We start from the raw sequence: 20,445 nt of genomic DNA on the forward strand, positions 1-20,445 counted from the left end.
GTATTGTTAAGGGACAAATTTGGCACCTTCCGCAACTGGCATGATAGCCGGCAGTGTCCCCTCGCTGGGTAGAATCATCAGGTTTAAGACTAAGATGTTCTTTCAAATTTCGAGATCTCGTGTATGCTAGCCGTAATTGAACATTATCAAAACAAGGAAGACCTTATAGTATTCTCCAGTGTTCACGTATGATTTTAGATATTTGAGGAGACTCTACATTATGTCTAAGTACACACGTCATGAAGTCCTGAAGGTCTTCAGACTCCTGAGATATTTGTTGATTATTGTCTTTATGTAGTAGCCAGTCTTGATGGTTATATCTGGCCCTCCTATAGCTCGATTTCAAAACACTCTTAGGATATCCTCTATCCCTTAAAGGTTTAAACAGTTTTTTTGCTGATGTCTTAAAATCCTGAGTGTGTGTACAAATTCTACGATACCTCAAAAACTGAGAAAGAGGTAGACTGTCCTTCAAAGTTGTAGGGTGACAGCTACTATACTGAAGAAGGCTGGTAGTGTCCGTTGATTTTGTCTCCAACTTGTTGTTATTGATGGAAATCCATATGTCAAGAAAATTAATGCCGGTCAATGATTGTTGCTTTGTAAATACAATATGAGAGTCTCTAGAATTTAACCATTCAAAGAACAGAGCTAACTGTTGATCAGAGCCTGCCCATAGAAGAAAGACGTCGTCTATATATCTCTTCCACCTTCTGATATATTGTACCCACTGATTGTCGTATATGAATTGTTCTTCAAAGTCTTTCATATAAAGACAGGCGATAGATAGGGCACATGTAGCACCCATAGCTACCCCTTTCTTTTGTAAATATAAGGAGTCCCCATCCGTGAAGAAATTTTCTGTTAATGCAAGATGTAATAGAGATGTGATGAACTCCGTGGGGCATTGATGTGAATATATATAAATATAGTCCTAACAAAGATTCTGGTTTCGGCAGAAAAACTGCCTTCTTCAGGGGGCAGAATAACTGGAAATGTTGTAAAATGAAATCTTAAAAAAAATTGGTCTTACTTGTTTTTATGATTTTATAAAGGGTTTTACTACTAGTCCACCATTTTACAACATTTTCAGTTATTCTGTCCCCTGAAGAAGGCAGTTTTTCTGCCAAAACCAGGATCCTTGTTGGGACTATATTTATACCAATAAAGCTTATCTTTGGCAGGAATAGGACATCTACCTTGCCTTTTTCCTTTGTTGTTGCTTCTGAGAATGGGTGTGCCACCAATCTATGTATATTTGCAACATATAGAATACTATCAGTTGTACCTGTTTCATGGAGCACTTAGGGATGTTCACATGCCGGCCATTAAGTGGTTGTCTTAAAATCAGTGCACCAATGCAGCTTTGTGCTAGTATTCTATAATGACTTAGGCGTGCTATTAGCCATTATAGAACTAACACTAAGGCCCTCTTTTACTAAGGTGCTCTAACCGATTAGTGTGCGCTAATTGATTTAGCATGCGCTAAACGCTAACGCGTGCATGTTAGTCTATGGACGCATTAGCGTTTAGCATGCACTAATTCAATTAGCACATGCTAATCGGTTAACGCACCTTAGTAAAAGAGGGGGTAAGTATGCCCTTTTGTAGCACCTAAAATGAGGTGCCAATTTATAGAATTGTTGCCATTGTCTTTGTGAGCTTCCAAATATGCTGACAGTTCCTCATTAAAACTCTAGTACGTCTTTCCATGAATCTCCCACCTCACTTCAAAGTCTGAAAACTGAGCCCATGCATCGCCTTTCCTTTTGTCCATCCTGCTGCCAATCATCCTTTTCTGCCAACTGTCTTGATTTTGGTTCCATAGGCATTTGGTTTCATTCCAGCAGCTTTCTAAATTGACTCCAGGTGGTTAACTACTTGTGTTCTGCTAACGGTTTTCTCTATATCTTTCAGACTGCCTTTGTCCAGTATGGGCTCACTTCCTATCAGTCTAGGACTCTTAAGGACAACATTTCCCAGAATGTCATGAGCTCATTCCCTATTAGAGTGTTTATATGAGGGTGGTTTGAAAGTTTGATTTTAATATATATTTTTTTAAACCAGTTATTTTTCTCAACATACGTATTTTTCATAGTGGCCTGTACTCTTAGTCCAGCAAACGTTCAGTTTTCCATCCCACTGGACAAATACGTTTTGACAATTTTTTAAAAAATATTAATCTTGTTTGTTTTTGTTGTTTTACTGAACTTTTCAAACTGTCCTCGTATATTCTCTTGGGGTCCTTCTGGTAGTGAACTGCTATATATCCAGTGACAAACTTCCTAGCTTGCCACACTATTCATGGATTTACTTGAATTATTTTTAGACTAGAATATTTAAAAATAATGTCATCATTGAAAAATATAGCTGCTATTGGGTCTGTAACAGTGAAAATAGGTGCTCAACATTTTTAGCAAATGATTCTTGCCCAGAAATAGCTAAGAAGAAAAAATTTAAAAATTTAAATTGAATCAGTTTGGGCAGACTGGATGGACCATTCGGGTCTTTATCTGCCGTCATCTACTATGTTACTATGTTACTATAGCAATTAAAAAGCAAATAGGAGTATAGACACAAAGGTTTGGATTCTCTATAGGGTGCCGATATCAGCAGCCACTTAAAAAGTGGTCACCTATAGAGATTCATGCCTCCAAGAAAACTAGGCACCGGAAATGTAGGCCAGGATTTTCCAGACCTACGTTTCTGGCACCTATCTTGCTATGAATCATGCTTATGTAGGTGCTGTACAGCACCCAATGTCACTTTCGGCCTTAGCCATGCCCATTGTGGCATTAGGCACCGTAAAGCACCTATGTAGGCATGATTCTGGTACCTTTTCTTTGGTTACCAATAGGCGCTTTAACATTGTGGTTTTGTTGCCATTTTCAACAGAGTTTGTTAATTAACTTAGGTGCCAGTAGGGCGCCTAGTGTTCCCTCTAAGCTGAGCAGGTGTCCTCCAGCTGCATTGCTACCACTAGGGGGTGGAATATTTTCAGTCGCTAAGGACAGGTATGTTCCCTGGAGTCCTGCAGAACTTGCCTGTCCCTCACAATTGAAAAATGTGACAGTAAAACAGCACCCTCTATTGGTGAGACTGTGGGTGGAGGACTCCTGCTCAGCTTAAAACAGCGCCTAAGTTTAAGTGCCATTTCTAGAATTTCTCCCATAGGGCCAGATTATATAAGGGATGCCAATGTTAGGCACCACTAGGTGCCTGAATCCGTGCCTACATTCATTACCTAACAAGCTCATAATTGGCCAATATGCGCCTACCCAGTTCTATAACATGAAGGCACCTATCGAATGGCACCTAGCAGTACCTAAAGCCTAAATGTGCATGTTTGTGGGTGGAAACAGAGATAGGCGCTGTTAATCTGAAAAGAACATAGGTGCGATTCTATAAACAGTGCCTAAGGATGATTGACATACAGCCAGGGCCTTTTTTCAAGCCATCTGTCAATTTAGGTGCTGTTTATAGAATCTGGCCCATACTTTTTTAACTATAAAAGAAAATTCAACAGTGAACTTTTTGTAGTATCCAGTTGCTTTAAAGCCAAAGCCATCTTTCCTCTGTAATGTTAACTTTCTACATGCTTGATAGCCGCTGGCAATTCCACAGAAAAAATAATCTCAGAAATGTAACTCGAGTTTAGGATAGTTATCTGAAGATGGAGCCTGTGGTATTGCCTTAATGAGTAATTCTATTTATTATGTGTTAAGAATGGATAACAATTCAGCTTCAATCTGATCTGAAGGAAAAGAAAGTTTAGTCCAGCCTGATAAAATCATTTCTCATCTAGCTCTGGTCTTGAACCAATTAGAATCCCATATGATCCATCTCGTTTTGAAACTCAAAATAATAAAGCAATGTTTAAATGATATTTCTTGGTTAAAGGCCACGTTTTGATGTAGAGGTTTCCAACATTATTCAATATTGTTTTGTCTGTGGAGATAGGAAAAGCAGACTTTGCTTTTCTCGTACTGAATGCATATGCTTTACCCCGTCATTCACAAAATTTTACCTTTCATCTGTTACTAATTGTCCAAGATACTGTAATTGCTCAGGGCTAAAGAATGTCCTCATTTCCATGTGGTGTTTTTCTTCATAAAGAGGAATTATCTTTCTGTATAATATTTGAACATGTGAAGCAGTACAGTAGGTCTCAATCCATTTCTCAGGAAGATTTTCAGAATACTTACAATGAATATGCATGAGGGAAATCTGCATACATTAGAGGTAATGCATGCAAATTTGTCTCATGTATATGCATTGTGGTAATCCTGGAAACCCAAATTGCTGCTTCTAACCCAAAAGACTATGGGGGCTCCTTTTACTAAGGCATGCTAACCGATTTAGCGCTTGCTAATTGATTTAGTGCGCACTAAAGATTAGCGCGCTAAATGCCAAGGTTCCAATAGAATAAAATGGGCACTTTAGCATTTAGTGCGTGTTAATCGTTAGCGTGCACTAAACCGGTTAGCGCACCTTAGTAAAAGATCCCTATGTTAAGAACTATTGCTATAAAGTAAAATAGCTTTTCATGTTTCCAGAATTTAAAGGTTTCTGTTTGCTGGTTGTGTTTTTGTTCATTATCCTTAATTTTCTGTGTTGACTCTAATATATTTTACATAATTTAAAAGTGCAATATGGCTTCTGATTGCAAGATAAAACATGTGAGAGATGAAGAAAAGAAATGTGCATTATAAAAATAAATTTAGGATTATCTTCTCCTATCTTTGATGTAAACGTATTACATTTTCCCTTTCCTTTTCTCCATTCTTTTCTGCAGTGTTAGCACTATGCAATGTGTTTCTCTTAGTCTGATGTTAACACTCTCATGATTTATTGTCTAGGGGCCACACGGCAAGCCTGGTCTTCCTGGACTTTCTGGTTCTGATGGACCTCCTGTAAGTAATAATATGTCAAATTTTCAAGTCCCCCCCCAAAAAAAAAATCAATGTGTATTACATCTAAGGAGGTAAAGTATTTTTGTGCACAAAAGAAGAACAGAGCTTGGGGGTGATCATATCTAATGATCTTAAGATGGAAACAGATAGAAAAGGTGAAATCAAAAGCCAGAAAGATGGTTCAGTGCATAGGAAGAGGATTGACCAGAACATAAGAATATAAGAATAGCCAATGGTCCATCAAGCCCAGTAGCCCGTTTTCACGGTGGCCAATCCAGGTCACTAGTACCTGGCCTAAACCCAAAGAGTAGCAACATTCCATGCTACCAGTCCAGGGCAAGCAGAGGCTTCCCCCATGGCTTAATAATAGACTATGGACTTTTCTTCCAGGAATTTGTTCAAACCCTTTTTAAAACCAGCTGCACTATCCGTTTTTGCCACAACCTCTGGCAACACGTTCCAGAGCTTAACTATTGGTAGTGTCTCTGTATACTGGTAATTCTCTGGTGAGACCTCATTTGGAGTTCTCAGTACATTTCTAGAGGCCAGATTCAAGAGGATATAAACAAGATGAAGTCAGTCCAGAGGGCAGTAATCACAATATAGTGATTTGCAGTCTTCATCATAAAACGTATGGAGTCAGACTTAAAGATGTAATATGTATACTTTGAAAGAGAGGAAGAAGAGAGGAGATATGGCAGGTTTCTTTCGACTGAAAAAAACAGGCATAAGGAAACACTGAATGAAGGTAATAGACGATAGACTCGGGCATAATAGATTCGGAAGATGCCTAAAGCTTCAATGTAGGTGTCAACACTGATGTACCTACTGGTGCCTACATGGAAAGTAGGCGTGGCTAAGGGCAGAGTTTGGGAATAAATTGAGTTAGGTACCAGTATGCCCAATATTTTAGGCCAGGAAACCCCTGACTTAATATGTGTGGGCCCACTGGTGCCTAACTCAATTTATGTGCTGTTAGGCATGATTCTACAAACAGCACCTAAATTTGAATGACATGCGGTAGATGCCTTTTGGGAGGCTTCTACCAAGTTAGGTAGAATCAGGCCCATAGAGGGCCAACATTTTTTTTTTTTAAAAAAGCTCAACTTCTAAATTTGTGCTCTTAAGTTATTCTCATAAATTTCTGACTTATTCTCAGCCATATTTAGGGTCCCTTTACAAAGCTGCAGAAGTGATTCTGCTGTGGCAAATATGCCAAAACCCATAGGAAGTGAAAGGCTTTGATACATTTGCTGCTGGGGCATTACTACTGTGGCTTTGTAAAAGAGGCCCTTAGGAGTCTAACTTTGCAGCTGAAAATCCATCTTACTTTAGGAATTTAATTTTCTAAAGGTAGGGGCATGCATTCTTTGAATATCAGGCCCCTAGTTTTTATTTCCCATCATTTTCAATATTTCTACCATAATTTAGGTTCCTGTAAAGCATCCAACTTTCATATTCCTTTCCTACTAACATAGACCAATCCTCTCCACCCAAACTCTTAACCCAAATATTATCATCTATCATTTAAGCAGAAGACTTTTGCTACTTAGGAAAACACAATGTCTGGATGGTCAAAGCGGCTTCTTGTAGAGAATGGCACAGGGACAAATTTATCCCTATTCTGTCCCCACAAACTCTGTCCCTGCCCATTCCTGAAAGCTTTTCCTTAATCACACAAGCCTCAAACACATATGATTTGAAAGTGTTTGAGGCTTGTGTGGATGAGGATAGAGTTTGCAAGGATGGGGCAGGAACAGAGAGAGTTTGTAAGGACAAGATGGAGTTAAATTTGTCCCTGTGCCCTGTACCTCAGCTCGTAACACATAAATTATCAAATGCATAAACATAAATATTAAAAACCTACCATGAGCTAACAAAATGTAGTGCAAACATACACCTAAGGCCAGCCTTAACATTCCTTTTCACTCCCAGCTCATCACAAACCTTATGAACTCACCCCCACTACTTACAGTAAAACTGAAATGAAACAAAACAAAGTCATATTCCACTTTATACTCTTAAAGGAACATTTTCAAAAGAATGCCCAAGTCAGAATTGGTCTTCACAGATCAGTACTTCTGACTATTCTATATAGGGGTTTAGTACTAATATTTTCAAACAAAATTACCCCTTAATGATTTATACTGTACATTCGCATGATCCTCAGCTGGCTCTTCTTTTATGCATTATAAATGTTATATGCATGAGCCATTATCGTCCTCGGATCTTTTATATATACATACATACATACATACTTTATATGTATTTTTTACTTTATATATAAATGCATGAAGGAAGAGCCAGCTGAGGATCATGAAAATGTGCAGTACAAGTAGGAATTGGGACATAAAAATGAACAACCATTTTCCAAAATGAAATATTTAAAATATGAGTGCCAGAAAAGCAGACACAAAAACATCTATCTAGTATCAATTCTACAAAAGTAGCCATACAGATGTCTCTGCAGAGCAAAGGGGCAGCCTAGTGGTCAGTCCAGTGAACTTTAAACAATGGGACCCAGGTACAAATCTAACCTTAAATCCTGTATATGTTATTAAAAGCCCTCCAGGAACAGATACAAACCTACTACATCTAAAGATACACTACTATAATAGCCATCAGGGCCCTGATTCTATAAACAGCATCTAATTCGTAGGCGCTGTTGAGTGCAATTGTCAATTATCTGCTAAGTAACATTTATATAACTATGCCTAGAGTTGCCTATGCAGTTTATAGTTGGTTGCAAAGAGATGGAGCACAGATAACAGGGGAAGCAAATCCACAAAATACAAAGGAACAAATCTGGGTGGAAATGTCCAATCAGAAAGGTGCACAATAAAAGTGTCTTTCAACTCATCTGATTGATCTTTATTCATCCAAAGTAACTCGACCTGACATGTACATGTTTCGGCCTTACGGCCTGCGTCAGGAGTCTTGAAGATCTTTGGATATATGAACAATAATGTAAACCACTTGAAATGTCGTTTGTATCAAAACGCCGTCGTACCGCAGCCTTGCAGTAAATGAAAAATTAAAGGCTTTTACTGCAAGGCTGCGGTACGACGGCGAGTTACTTTGGATGAATAAAGATCAATCAGATGAGTTGAAAGACACTTTTATTGTGCACCTTTCTGATTGGACATTTCCACCCAGATTTGTTCCTTTGCAAAGAGATGGATCCACAATTTTTTTTTTTAATAAATCTTTATTGATTTTGCAAGCTACAATTGTGCAACAAATGAATCACAAATATGGGTATTACAAACCATGCACAACAAATGTATAACATTAATGCTGTATTATTTTTATCCCCTCCCTCCCACCGAATACAAATATATTAAAATCTTCATGAAACTATTCATAAATTCCTATATCAATACCATTTCCATCCCCCCTCCCCCTGCCCCAGGATGTGCATGTTTACATGTCCACAAAATGAAAAATTATTCCTCTTTACAATATTTAGCCAATGGCTCCCAAACATCCATAAAATTCTTAAATCGTCCCTGTTGTGTGGCCAAACAACATTCCATTTTATAAGTAAAACATAGGGTTTCCCACCAAAATGAATAACTTAACATATCCCAGTTTTTCCAGTTTCTCAAAATAAGCTGCATGTCAACCCCTGTCATTACTAATAGAAGCTTGTTATTATTCACAGATAGTTGACTTTTAGCTCTCATAAGAATACCAAATAAAATAGTATCCTAAGATAAAGCCACTGGATTTTCTAATATATTATTTACTTGGTCCCAAATAGACCTCCAAAATTGCAGCTCCACTTAATGTGATCAGCATGACTGCTGGGGATTCTATAGGCTGATAATTATTTGTGATTTGAGTTATGCATCCCTAGCTGAACGTGATGTTGTACTGAGGAAGTCAAGAGATAAAAATCAAAATTTATTGTTGCTAGAATAAAACAAAGGGCTACTTTTATCAAACCGCGGTAGAGGTTTTTACTGTGGGCTGGCAAAGTAAATGCTCCGACACTTATAGACATTGAATGAGCATCACAGCATTGCCTTGCCGGTCCATGGTCAAAACCTCTACCGTGGTGTGATAAAAAAGGGCCCAAAACGCATTAATCACAAGAAATCACTTAACATAGCTTAGGGCTTCTTTTATGAAACCGTTTAGTTCGGACCATTGCGGTAACTGCCACGAAGCCTATAGGGATTTAAAGGACTTTGGGGCCATTGCTGTGCAACAGCCGCCTAGCATGTCTTTGTATATGGGAGGTGTGTCATTTTCAATACTGTTAAAGATTTATTGCTAGCATAGAAAAGTTAAATATAAGGATTATTCTAATAGTCAGAAATCGGTTCATCCTTACTGTGGACTAGTTAAGATTGGGAGTGTTGTGAGAATTTCATATCTTTTGGGGAGAAGAGAGAATCTAAGACCTCTTTAATAGTGACATCTGTGGGCCATCTCATGGCAGAACAGGAGTCCTGAGTCCTAATCTGACCTTTGATCATAGGTGAGGAAAAGGTGAAACATGATAGTTACCATACCATATTGTTTCTTATACACCACAATTGTCTACTGGGAAGAGCCATGGATGAATATTTTGTTGCCTTCTAAACCTGAGGCCCTGTAATCAAAAGTAGAAAGCTTCCAAAGCTAAGAAATCTAAAGATTTATAAAGTTGCCAGAGGATGTGGGTTTTAAAATGTTTTGGACAAGTTCCTGGAGGAAAAGTCCATAGTCTGCTATTGAGACAGACATGGGGGAAGCCACTGCTTGCCCTAGATTGGTAGCATAGAATGTTGCTACTGTTTGGGTTTCTGGATTGGTCACTGGGCTAGATGGACCATTGGTCTGACCCAGTATAACTATTCTTATGTTCCTATGTTCTTAAAGTAGCAGCTCTTTACAAAATTAGGATTATTATTTTAACCACTACCAAATGTAAAAAAAACCCCAAAAAACATTAGAATTTGCATGTAGTATTTGACTTTCAAATAGCAGGTTGCATAAACCACATATAAACAAAGAATGTGAACTTTTTAAAAAGAAGGAATTTGAGTTACAATAAGTCATATGGATATTATCACAGAATATTTTTTATTTCTGCAAGTAGCTTGCATGTGACATCAGCTGTTTGTCATTAAGGGGGGAACTGATCAAGGAGCACTAACCAATTTAATGCATGCTAACCGCATTAGCGTATCAATTTGTGAGTGCTAAATGCTAAGATGCCCATAGGAATATAATGGGCATCTTAGCATTAGCTCACGACCATTAAAAAATAAAAAATATTACCATGTGAATACTTACTGCCACCTATTTAGGGGATTTACATGCTTCAAGGTGATCAAGAAGCTTAGAGTTATAAGAACATAAAAATTACCGCTGCTGGGTCAGACCAGTGGTTCATCATGCCCAGCAGGCCGCTCATGCGGTGTCCCTTAGATCAAAGACCAGTGTCCTATTTGAGTCTAGCCTTACTTGCGTATGTTCTGTTCCAGTAGGAACTTATCCAACCTTGTCTTGAATCCCTGAAGAGTGCTTTCCCCTATAACAGCCTCCAGAAGAGCGTTCCAGTTTTCTACCACTCTCTGGGTGAAGAAGAACTTCTTTACGTTTGTACAGAATCTTTTCCCATCTAAATTTAGCAAGTGCCCTCTCGTTCTCTTCACTTTGGAGAGGGTAAACAGTCTCTCTTTCTCTACTAAGTCAATTCTCTTCAATATCTTGAATGTTTCGATCTTGTCCCCTCTCAGTCTTCTCTTCTCAAGGGAGAAAAGGCCCAGTTTCTATAGCCTCTCATTGTATGGCTACTCCCCTAGTCCCTTAACCATTTTTGTCACTCTTTTCTGGACCCTTCTTCACGTACGGCGATCAGTGTTGGACACAGTATTCCAGGTGGGGCGTACCATGGCCCGGTATAACTGCATGATAACCTTTTCAGATCTGTTTGTGATCCCCTTCTTAATCATTCCTAGAATTCTGTTTGCCCTTTTCGTCACTGCTGTGCATTGCGCGGACAGTTTCATTAACTTGTCTACAAGTACTCCCAAGTCTCTTTCCTGGGGGCTTTCTCCGAGTATAGCTCCAGACATCTTATATTCGTGCATATGATTTTTGTTATCGACATGGATCACTTTGCACTTATCCACGTTGAACCCCATTTGCCATTTTGTGGCCCATTCCTCGAGCATATTTATGTCTCTTTGTAGGTCTTCACAATCCTTCTGTGTCCTCACTACTCTGAATAACTTTGTATTGTCCGCAAAATTAATCACCTCACTCGTCGTGCCATCAATGGCGTAGTAAGGGGGAGGGGCAGGTGGCCGGCACCCCTCCTCCTCTCTGCTCCTGCCTTTTCCCATTCCTCCCCTCACCACATGTGCGCCACCTCTTCCCTTCCCCTTACCTCTAGCTGTTCACCGCCGTGAGCAGCACCTTCAACGTGCTCCTCGTGGCCACATCAGCTCTTCTACTGACATCACTTTCAGGCACAATGCATAGGAAATTACATCAGAGGGGAGCCAATGGGGTCGCGAGGAGCACGTTGAAGTTGTTGCTCATGGCGGTGAACAACTAGAAATACAGGGGAAGGGAACGGGGGATTGTGGAAGGAGCGGGAGGGCGGAGACAAGGGCAGGGGAGGGGAACACCGCCCCAGGTGCGTCTCACCCTCGCTATGGCACTGACCACCATGAAGTAAGGCCATGAAGGTAGTTCAAGATACAAACTGGAATAAAAATACAAAATAGCATAATAAGCACACACAAAGGGCCTCTTTTACAAAGCTGCGCTAGCGGCTTCCCTGCGCTAATGGCCCCGAAGCCCATAGAAATTTAAAGGGCTTCAGGGCTGTTGCCACGTGACTATGTAAAAGAGGCTGAAAGTGATGGCAGAACAATAGTCCTTTTGCTAAACCACTGGCAACTTCACTGTAAGATGTAGTGTACCAAGTTGCAGAACTCATCAACTAAAATATAGACTTTTTTTTGCCCTATAACAATTCTGAAATTTGTGTCTGAATTTTTGAAATGAATATTTATTGTCAAATTTTTAATTCTGTAGGAAAGCATTTAATTGCGGGGAAAAAAAAGAATGGTCTAAAACAAATCAGATGATATGCCATTCATGAAAAATATCTAGCAGAAAAGCAAAGTGACACAAAAATCGTTGCTAATTGCATCTACTGTTAGATCTCATCTAATCTAATCTACAGTCTTATATAATCCAGATCATTTCCCAAGGGGACTCGACCCGGTTAACAAACTTTAAGTTAATAATACATTAGTGAAACAGTAATGAAACTAAAAAAAAAAAAAAAGAATATTAACATTTATCGATTAATTTGAGAAATTCTCAGACATCTTTTTTCAACTATCTGTTCTTCGAAGTAAATAATGTATCTTAAAGATGCAAAATTGGTTATGTACAGAAATTAACAATTTATTCATAAAGAAAAAAAAAAAGCAAAAGCTGCCAGCTGGTCATTCATTGCAAGGTCTTTGCCAAAAGGTTTATTAGCTGAACTCTAGTATCAGATGTCTTTAATTATCTTAGGCAGCTGTAACTGTCCTTGATTAGTTCCTCATACATAGAAATTAAAAGGCAACCAGTGTAGTTAACATTACAGTCTCAGAAATACTGCTAATAGTTGGAACATAGCTAAGCTACTCGTTCAGTAAGAGAATTCCTTTCTTTTACCAGGCCTGGATGGACAGGTTTACTAAGGTGTTGTGGGTAACCTTCCATTTTCTCTGCTTGTGCACTCTCTATAAAAATTTCCAGAATTCTGAGTGGACCCAGGCCCGACCGGGTCCACCCGTAGCTATGCCACAGGCATTGAGATAATAACTGGTTTGTTTCTAAGATCTCAGACTTAACTAGCTATATTGCGCCATATAACTGGTTGTGTTAGAACTCAAAATTACTGCTATTGCTGCCATTTACAATAAAATTGATTATGTGCCCGCAAATAGAGTTGCAAGATTTTACGATTGTAAACTCCGGACACCCTAGAGTCGCCCTCAGTCCCGTCCATATCAGCCCCATTCCCGCCTTAGCTCCGTTCCCCCGCTGCCTGCTTTGATCGGACAGGAGGCAATCCATGCATGCGCGGATTGCCTCCTACCCAACGTGATTGAGAGGAGGCTTTTCAAATCCCGGACAAAGTGCTGGGGTTTGAAAAGCCGACCAGACCCCCGGACATGTCCTCAAAAGGAGAAAATGTCCGTGGAAATCCAGATATCTGGTAACCCTACTCGTAAATAACTGGCTATGTTACAGTTTTGGAACACATCAATATTCTGTATGTTTTTAAAATGAATGTTTATGCCATCTACTATTATGTATGTAAAGATGCATTATTATGTATGTAAAAATGTAACACATTCTGAGCTCTCCTAGTAGGATGGGGATGTAAAACCAAATAAATAAATAGCTGTATGGGAAGTTTAGGATTTCAGGGTCAGTTTATCTGGGAGTTCTTAGAATAGGGGTGGGCAACTTTGGTTTCCTGTTATCTAGGCAGGTTTTCAACAAGATGTCCACAATTAGGGTTGCCATATGGCTCCAGAAAAAGGAGGATGGATTGAAACATCTGGGTTTTACTTCTACTGAGAGCAATGGAAGTAAAACCCGGATGTCTCAATCCGTCCTCCTGTTCTGGAGCCATATGGCAACCCTATCTACAATGAATATGCATGCAATGGAAGCAGTAAATGCAAATCAATCTTGTGCATATTAATTGTAGACATCTTGAAAACATGACTGGGTTGTGGCCCTCGAGGACCGTGGTCGTCCACCCCTATCTTAGAAGCATGGCTATTTCTACCTGAGAGATAACTGAATTTTTAAAAGCCTCTTTTTCAGTATTTTATAATGTGGAAATGATAGAAGGAAAAAAAAAATTTCTAGGGTAAATCTGGTTTATGTTCATGTGCCTTTGTTTTTGTCTTTAGGGTCATCCTGGCAAAGAGGGCCAATCTGGAGAGAAAGGCGCATTGGTATGTTTCATGCCTTTGTATGGTTTCCTGTGAACATATTCACGCTTCTCATTTATCTCTTCAAAAAAATGTTTGCAACTAACCAACACTTCAGCTTGCTTATTTTAAGCTGCTAAGGGATTAACATAATGAAAAAAGCCCACAGTAAGTTATTAGTGAATGTTTAGACTTGGAGCTATGTACGAGTTAATTGCTGTTCTGGCTATGTCATGAATACTTGTTGCATAGATAGGAATTTAGTCAAGACAAGGAAAAATGCTTGAGTAACTCAATAAATTCATGTAAACCGTTCTGAGCTCCCCTGGGAGAATGGTACAGAAAATTGAATGAATGAATGAATGAATAAATAAATCATAAACTTTGTTCAGGTCATAGTAGAATAATACTCACCATGAATTGCAACTTCCAGTTTCATGCTGGCCACTACTGCCCCTCCCCCTACCGAATTCTATATATGACTCCGAAATCTCAGCACCAAAATTTGCACATGGATCAAAGATCTGCATGCAAATGAATTAGCTTTCAAGCTAATTAATTGCAATTAATTGAACTTAATTATTCAGGGATGGCTCAACCTATGTACCAGGTGAAGCCCTAGCCAGGATGCCAGTGATAAAGGGTACCAAAATTCCTGTTTGGTCTACCTTCAAACTTTTAGAGGCATAGATGCTGGACTGGGATTTTGGTGCCCTTTATAACTAGTGCCCTGCAAAAGTGCCTCATCTGGTCCAGTAGGAGGAGGGGACTTGAGAGAGAGGGGGAGATACTGGATGAGAGCTTGGGGAGGGGTGATGACAGCAGATGGAGATATTACAGATTCCAGGTGGGGGTATCGCCACTGAAAAAGTTTACTCAGGGTGCTGTATTCCCTTAAACCAACTCTGCAATTATTGTAGATCATTTGCAACAATTGAAATTTGCATGAGCATCACCCCACACTCTATTATATGGCCCTGGTGCCAAAATACTGTAGCGTGCAAGTTAAAAGAGAGCATGGCCAGGGGAATGGCAGATGTATTCCTAAAAGTTGCATGCAGGGTTATAGACTAGCTCCATTTTTGCACCAAAATGCTCAGAGATGGGCACCAACATTTACACCAGGTGAAGGGAATTGCCTCTAAGCATTATTCTATAACACTCTCTGTGCAGTGTGCTGCCAGCTTTGGGACTTTTCGCACATGCTCAGTTTGGGAATGCTTCAGGAGTCCTGGATTTGGTGACGTCACTGACTTCTGCATTACAAAAGCAGTGCAAGGAGGTGGCAAACCAGCTCAGGCACTGCATTTTTTATGTTGTTGTTATTGGCCGGGGCTTCATCATCCCCACAAGTAAAGGTATGTTTAACGTGCTTGGGTTAGGAGGAAAATATTGCCTCCCCTAGTCCACCCCTGGGCTCCCCCCAAATTGGAGGGCTGGCTACATTCTTGGTACACAGAACAGTGAAATTCGGCCTCTGTGTATATAACTTCCATAGTTACACCAGCAACAAAAGCAGTTCTAACTTATGCATAGAAGCAGTTATATGGATGCTTCGTACATGAATATTCAACAGAGTCATTTTAACAGCTGGTGATTTTTTTATTTTTTATAAAGTGCCAATGGCGGTATTTTAAGCTATCCAGCAGCCATGGCCTCTAAAAATTAAACATTTTATCTGCTTTGGAAAGAAAAAAAAAAAGGTTAATCATGTGGCCTAGTGCTATATTGGACAGAACACTTGCTTTCCAGGCAGGCAAATGGAACGACTGGCTCAATAACGTTATCACGTATTCCTCAACCTATTTCAATTTTAGAAAATTGGTAAAAACGAGTTTGTTCAACCGATTTGTAAACTAAGAATTTTTATAGCTGTTAATTCAACCAGTAACCTAAGAAATATTTAGCTTTCCACTTCTTCTATTATGTAAGATTGTATTGACGACTTTGAATTGTAACCTCTTCGCTGATTGTTCCAGCTCTTCTTGTTTTAAACCACCTCGAACTACCATGGCTTTGGCAATATATAAGAATAAAATTATTATTATTATATTTGGTGAAAATACTTGAAGCTACCTAAGGAAGGAATCGATTTCAATCATGTATTGCAATTAATAATGTACCTCAATTAAAATGAGCTTTTCATAACTAGAGCTCTTTTTTAAGCAATTGAATTATAAGTAATTCAGAACTGCAGACTAAGGGGCCTTTTTACTAATGTGTGCTTACTATAGCTGAAGTTCCACTTTTTTATTGGTGGAGGGGTAAATGCAGTATCGTTTTAACAAAGACTTATACCATAGCTCTAACTGAAGCAAGTTTCAAGCAATTGAAATCACAAAAAGAAAAGATTGCCAGACCAAAAAAAAAAAAAAATACAACCTGAAATTTTAGAGGACCTTTTACCAAATTTTAGTAAAAAGTGGCATTAGTGCAAGCCTGCACGGGTCATTTCTACATGCTAAATCCATTTTTACCATATGGGTAAAGTGGCTAAATTTCTACTTTTTTTTTTCTATGTTCGGCCACGTGCTAATTTTCCCATTAGCGCATGGGCCCCTACCATCGCCTATTATGTAGGCCAGGGTTGCCCAAGTCCGGTCCTCGAGATTTACAGACAGGTCAGGTTTTCTGGATATCCACAGTGAACATGCATGAATACCAAGAAGGCAGTGCAGGCAAATCTCTCTCATGCATATTCATGTGGATATCCAGAAAACCTGGCCTGTCAGTAGATCTCGAGGGCCGGACTTGGGCATCCCTGATCTAGGCAGTAAGGGGCTGATTCTATAAACAGTGCCTAAATCAACCGGTGCCTACAAAAGTAGTGCTGGCCGTGTGTCAATCACACTTAGGCACCGTTTACAAAATCGCAGCTAGTTGCACCTATGTAAAAACTTAGGTGGCTGAAATGTAGGCCAGGGTTTTAAAGGGGCTACATTTCAGGCGCCTAAGTTTTTGGAGAATCATGCTTAGTGGTGCCTAAGTCATGCTCTGCCCATAGAAACACCCACTTAGGTGTTAGGTGCTGCTAAGCACCATGCAATAGGCACCTGTCTTTTATAGAATTGGATAGGCACCTATCACCCAATTACATTTCTTTTTTTACTAATTGTTGAGATTATTAAGGATATTTTGCCAATTAAGTTAGGCACCCTTTATGGGTCAGATTCTATAAACAGGGCCTAAGCGTGTTGGGGTCCTATATGATTCTTGGTGGTGTAGGTTTATAGATGCTTCTAATGTCTTCATTCATGCTTTCCAAAAAAACTCCCCATGGTCATATAATATCTTTTCCGGATTGTAATGTGGTGGTGTACATTTCCTATGCCTTAATATTCTTCTAAGTATGGGGATATTGTATTTGCATCAGCCCTACTTCCCATGGTCTCTGTAAGTCCAACATTCTAGTTAGTTGTATGATAGAATCAGAGCTGGTATTTTGGGGGAAACCCACCCACCATGGCATTGCTAGACAGTGTGATATAAAAGCCTCCATCATTTTTTTCCCCCCTTGGTGTTGCTTCAAAAGACAAAATCAGATGTCTTGAGTCTCTAAAGCCTTCACCCAACTGTTAAATTTTTAAGTCAGTTCTGGGGATTCTCCCAGGTGGAAGAAATTTCAAACTATCTGGGAACTATGTTGGTTATCATTGCCACATAGGGAACGTAGTCTGCTGTTAAACAGATATGTTGATAATATTGTGGTATTGCATAAAGTTTTTTTCCTATTGCTTTGTTTGGGTGTGGTAAACAACAGGAGCAGTTTGGTAATTTTCTGTTAGACTTGGAGGAGTGAGAAAGGAGGGGAGGGAGAATTTCTTTAGCTCTTTATCTCCATTTCATTTTTACTATTTTGTCTTCCGGGCTTATGCAATTAGGACTTTATTATTATTAATATAAAATGGTTGGTGCTTTAATACTGACGTGCCTATTGAGAGTTTGTTGAACCTGGATTTGACTTTTGTCGTTTATCCTTATGATTGTATTGCATATTGTATACTCTTTTGGCATGGTTTTGCCTTTTGTTTATTGCGTCTTGTATTATTTGCACCAAATAAAGAATCATTTTTTTTTTTTAAAGTTAACCAGATATTTTGTGCAATAAGCAGCAATTTTCAGGGTTGACCAGCCACATTTAGGGCTCCTTTTACAAAGGTGTGTTAGGGCCTTAACGCACGGAATAGTGCACACTAAAATGCCGTGCGCGCTAGCCGCTACTGCCTCCTCTTGAGCAGGCGGTAGTTTTTCGGCTAGCGCACGCTAATCCGGTGCCTGCGCTATAAACACTAGCGCACCTTTGTAAAAGGAGCCCTTAGTGGCCACATCAGGCTGCATAAATAGCAATTCTATCTTTGACTGCTATAAACTTAACTGACCAGCGCTGAATATTGATTTTGTCCGTTATGTTTACGCTCACAACCCCATCCCCTCCCAATATTCAATGCCAGTCACCAGAAAAGGGCCAACATTGAATATCCATAGTCATTGCCGACCGTGGGAGTTAGCCGGCCGGCCTCCTATGGTCTGAATACCAGTTCCACTTTATAGAATTGCCCTTTATACATAGAGCAACAAATTCAGCCATCCTGAACATAATTATTTTGCATACGTTAGGCTACTGAAAAAGCAGGTGCTACTGATATGTAGAAATAGTGACAAGGCTGCCACTTACGCATACATTCCATTTGAACAGCTGGCACCATTGAAATATATGTAAAGAAATGCCACTGCCACTTTACTCCATCCAGCCGTCACAAGCCCCAATATTCACTGTTATTTAGCTGGCCAGATAAACAGCCCATAGCTAGCTATCTGCCAATATTCAGCGGAAGATCACCAGCTATATCCTGTTGAATACCCTGTTCGACAAATAGTGTGGTGACTAGCTATGTTGAACAAACTGATTATTATATTTACCAAGACCTCAAACACCCAAGACACTACTTGAACTTGTTTCGTGTCCTTGTTGGGGTGTCGTAAGAGCTCGTTCAGCAGTGTTAAAAAATTACACTGAAGAGAAGAGCAACTGCCCCTGAGGAAACATACCAGTGAAACGGCTGGGTAGCCGTCGGGCCACAAGTTAAGCGCTCTTCCTAAAATTACATATAGCACCACATAGATGCATTAAGGTATCAATGCCTGCATTAAAACTCCAACAACAGTTGCATGTATGAAAGAATGAATGTGGAATGTTTGGGATATAGTAACGCATTCAAAATAGTGTGGAGCCCATTGACTGCATTTATTGAGTCACAATAACTGTCATGTACCTTTCCTTTTATTTGACTTCCTTACACATCCAGGGTGGGTGGGTGAGGGGAGGGGAATGTATTATTGTTTGCTATACTTAATTATCTGTATCAGTGGTTCCCAACCCTGTCCTGGAGGACCACCAGGCCAGTCGGCTTTTCAGGATAGCCCTAATGAATTTGCATGAGAGAGATTTGCATATAATGGAAGTGACAAATCTACTTCATGCATATTCATTAGGGTTATCCTGAAAACCCGATTGGCCTAGTAGTCCTCCAGGACAGGGTTGGGAACCACTGATCTATATTATTGAAATTAAATATGTACTTCTTCTTCTATTAATTATGGGGAGGAGGGGGGGGAGAAAATTATTGTTTTTTTAAATTATTTGTATATTTAAAGTGCGTTCCGTGTAGTGTTTATGTTTAAATTTATTATATGGCACTGTTAACATTTTAAAATTAATAAAGATTTATATATTAAAAAAAAAAAAAATCCAACAAGATCGATGATGAGTATGTCACCCCAGCAAGGACACAAAACAAGTTCAAGTAGTGTCTTGGGTCTTGGAGATCTTGGTAAATATAATAATCAGTTGCAATCAGTTTGTTCATATATAGTTGCACAAGCTATTTTTCTTTTCTTTTTTTTTTTTCAATTATCTTTATTAACAATTGCAAAGGGAACATACAACCAGGAGCAGAGGAAGCATAAAAACAATCAATTTGGACTAGTTATGTTGTGCAATATAACCGATCATTGCCAATATGCAGCATATTGTCACCTAAGTTCAGCAGCCTGTGAGACCTGCATAAAAAGTGGGTCTATCTTTGACCAGTCAGCTGTTGAATTTCGGCGTAGCCGGCTATTCTTGACTGGCCCCCCCAAAATTCTGGTAATTCAATGCCGGTCGCCAGATACGGCACTGGCATTGCATTTCTCGTTTCACCGGGGACCACGAGAGACAGACAGATGTGTCCTGCAGTCTGAACATCATGCCGACAGTCTCAGAAAAAATCCGGCTCACAGTTGTTATAAATTATTTTATATTCTATTTCTAATATTTTGAACTTTAGAATTTTTGTCACGGAGTCTGTAAACTCCCGACTCGTGGAATGTTGCATTACAAATGTAATATTTAAAAGAGAGCTCAGATTTATTTTAGCACTTTTACTGCTGTACCATTCATATCGATTCCATTTCAAATTATGGCCAGTTGGTTAGCGGTTCACTAGCTGATGACATTGGCAGGCTGACAAGCGTAGTGTGTAACATCTGCATTGCATTTTCAAAGTTGCTTGCACTGCCCCAATTTTTTTTTTTTT

The 20,445-nt window shown here is 39.4% G+C and overlaps 1 protein-coding gene across 1 annotated transcript in view; it reads left to right on the forward strand.

Moving 5' to 3' along the window:
- Positions 1-20,445, forward strand: part of COL11A1 (collagen type XI alpha 1 chain) — a 528,076-nt gene that overhangs the window by 238,988 nt on the left and 268,643 nt on the right. The window contains exons 25-26 of the mRNA XM_033916645.1: positions 4,860-4,913; positions 13,847-13,891. Of these exons, the coding sequence (XP_033772536.1) occupies positions 4,860-4,913; positions 13,847-13,891 (99 nt within the window). The remainder of the gene's footprint in view (positions 1-4,859; positions 4,914-13,846; positions 13,892-20,445) is intronic.

The sequence above is a fragment of the Geotrypetes seraphini genome, chromosome 12 (assembly GCF_902459505.1).
Source record: "Geotrypetes seraphini chromosome 12, aGeoSer1.1, whole genome shotgun sequence".
NCBI lineage: Eukaryota > Metazoa > Chordata > Amphibia > Gymnophiona > Dermophiidae > Geotrypetes > Geotrypetes seraphini.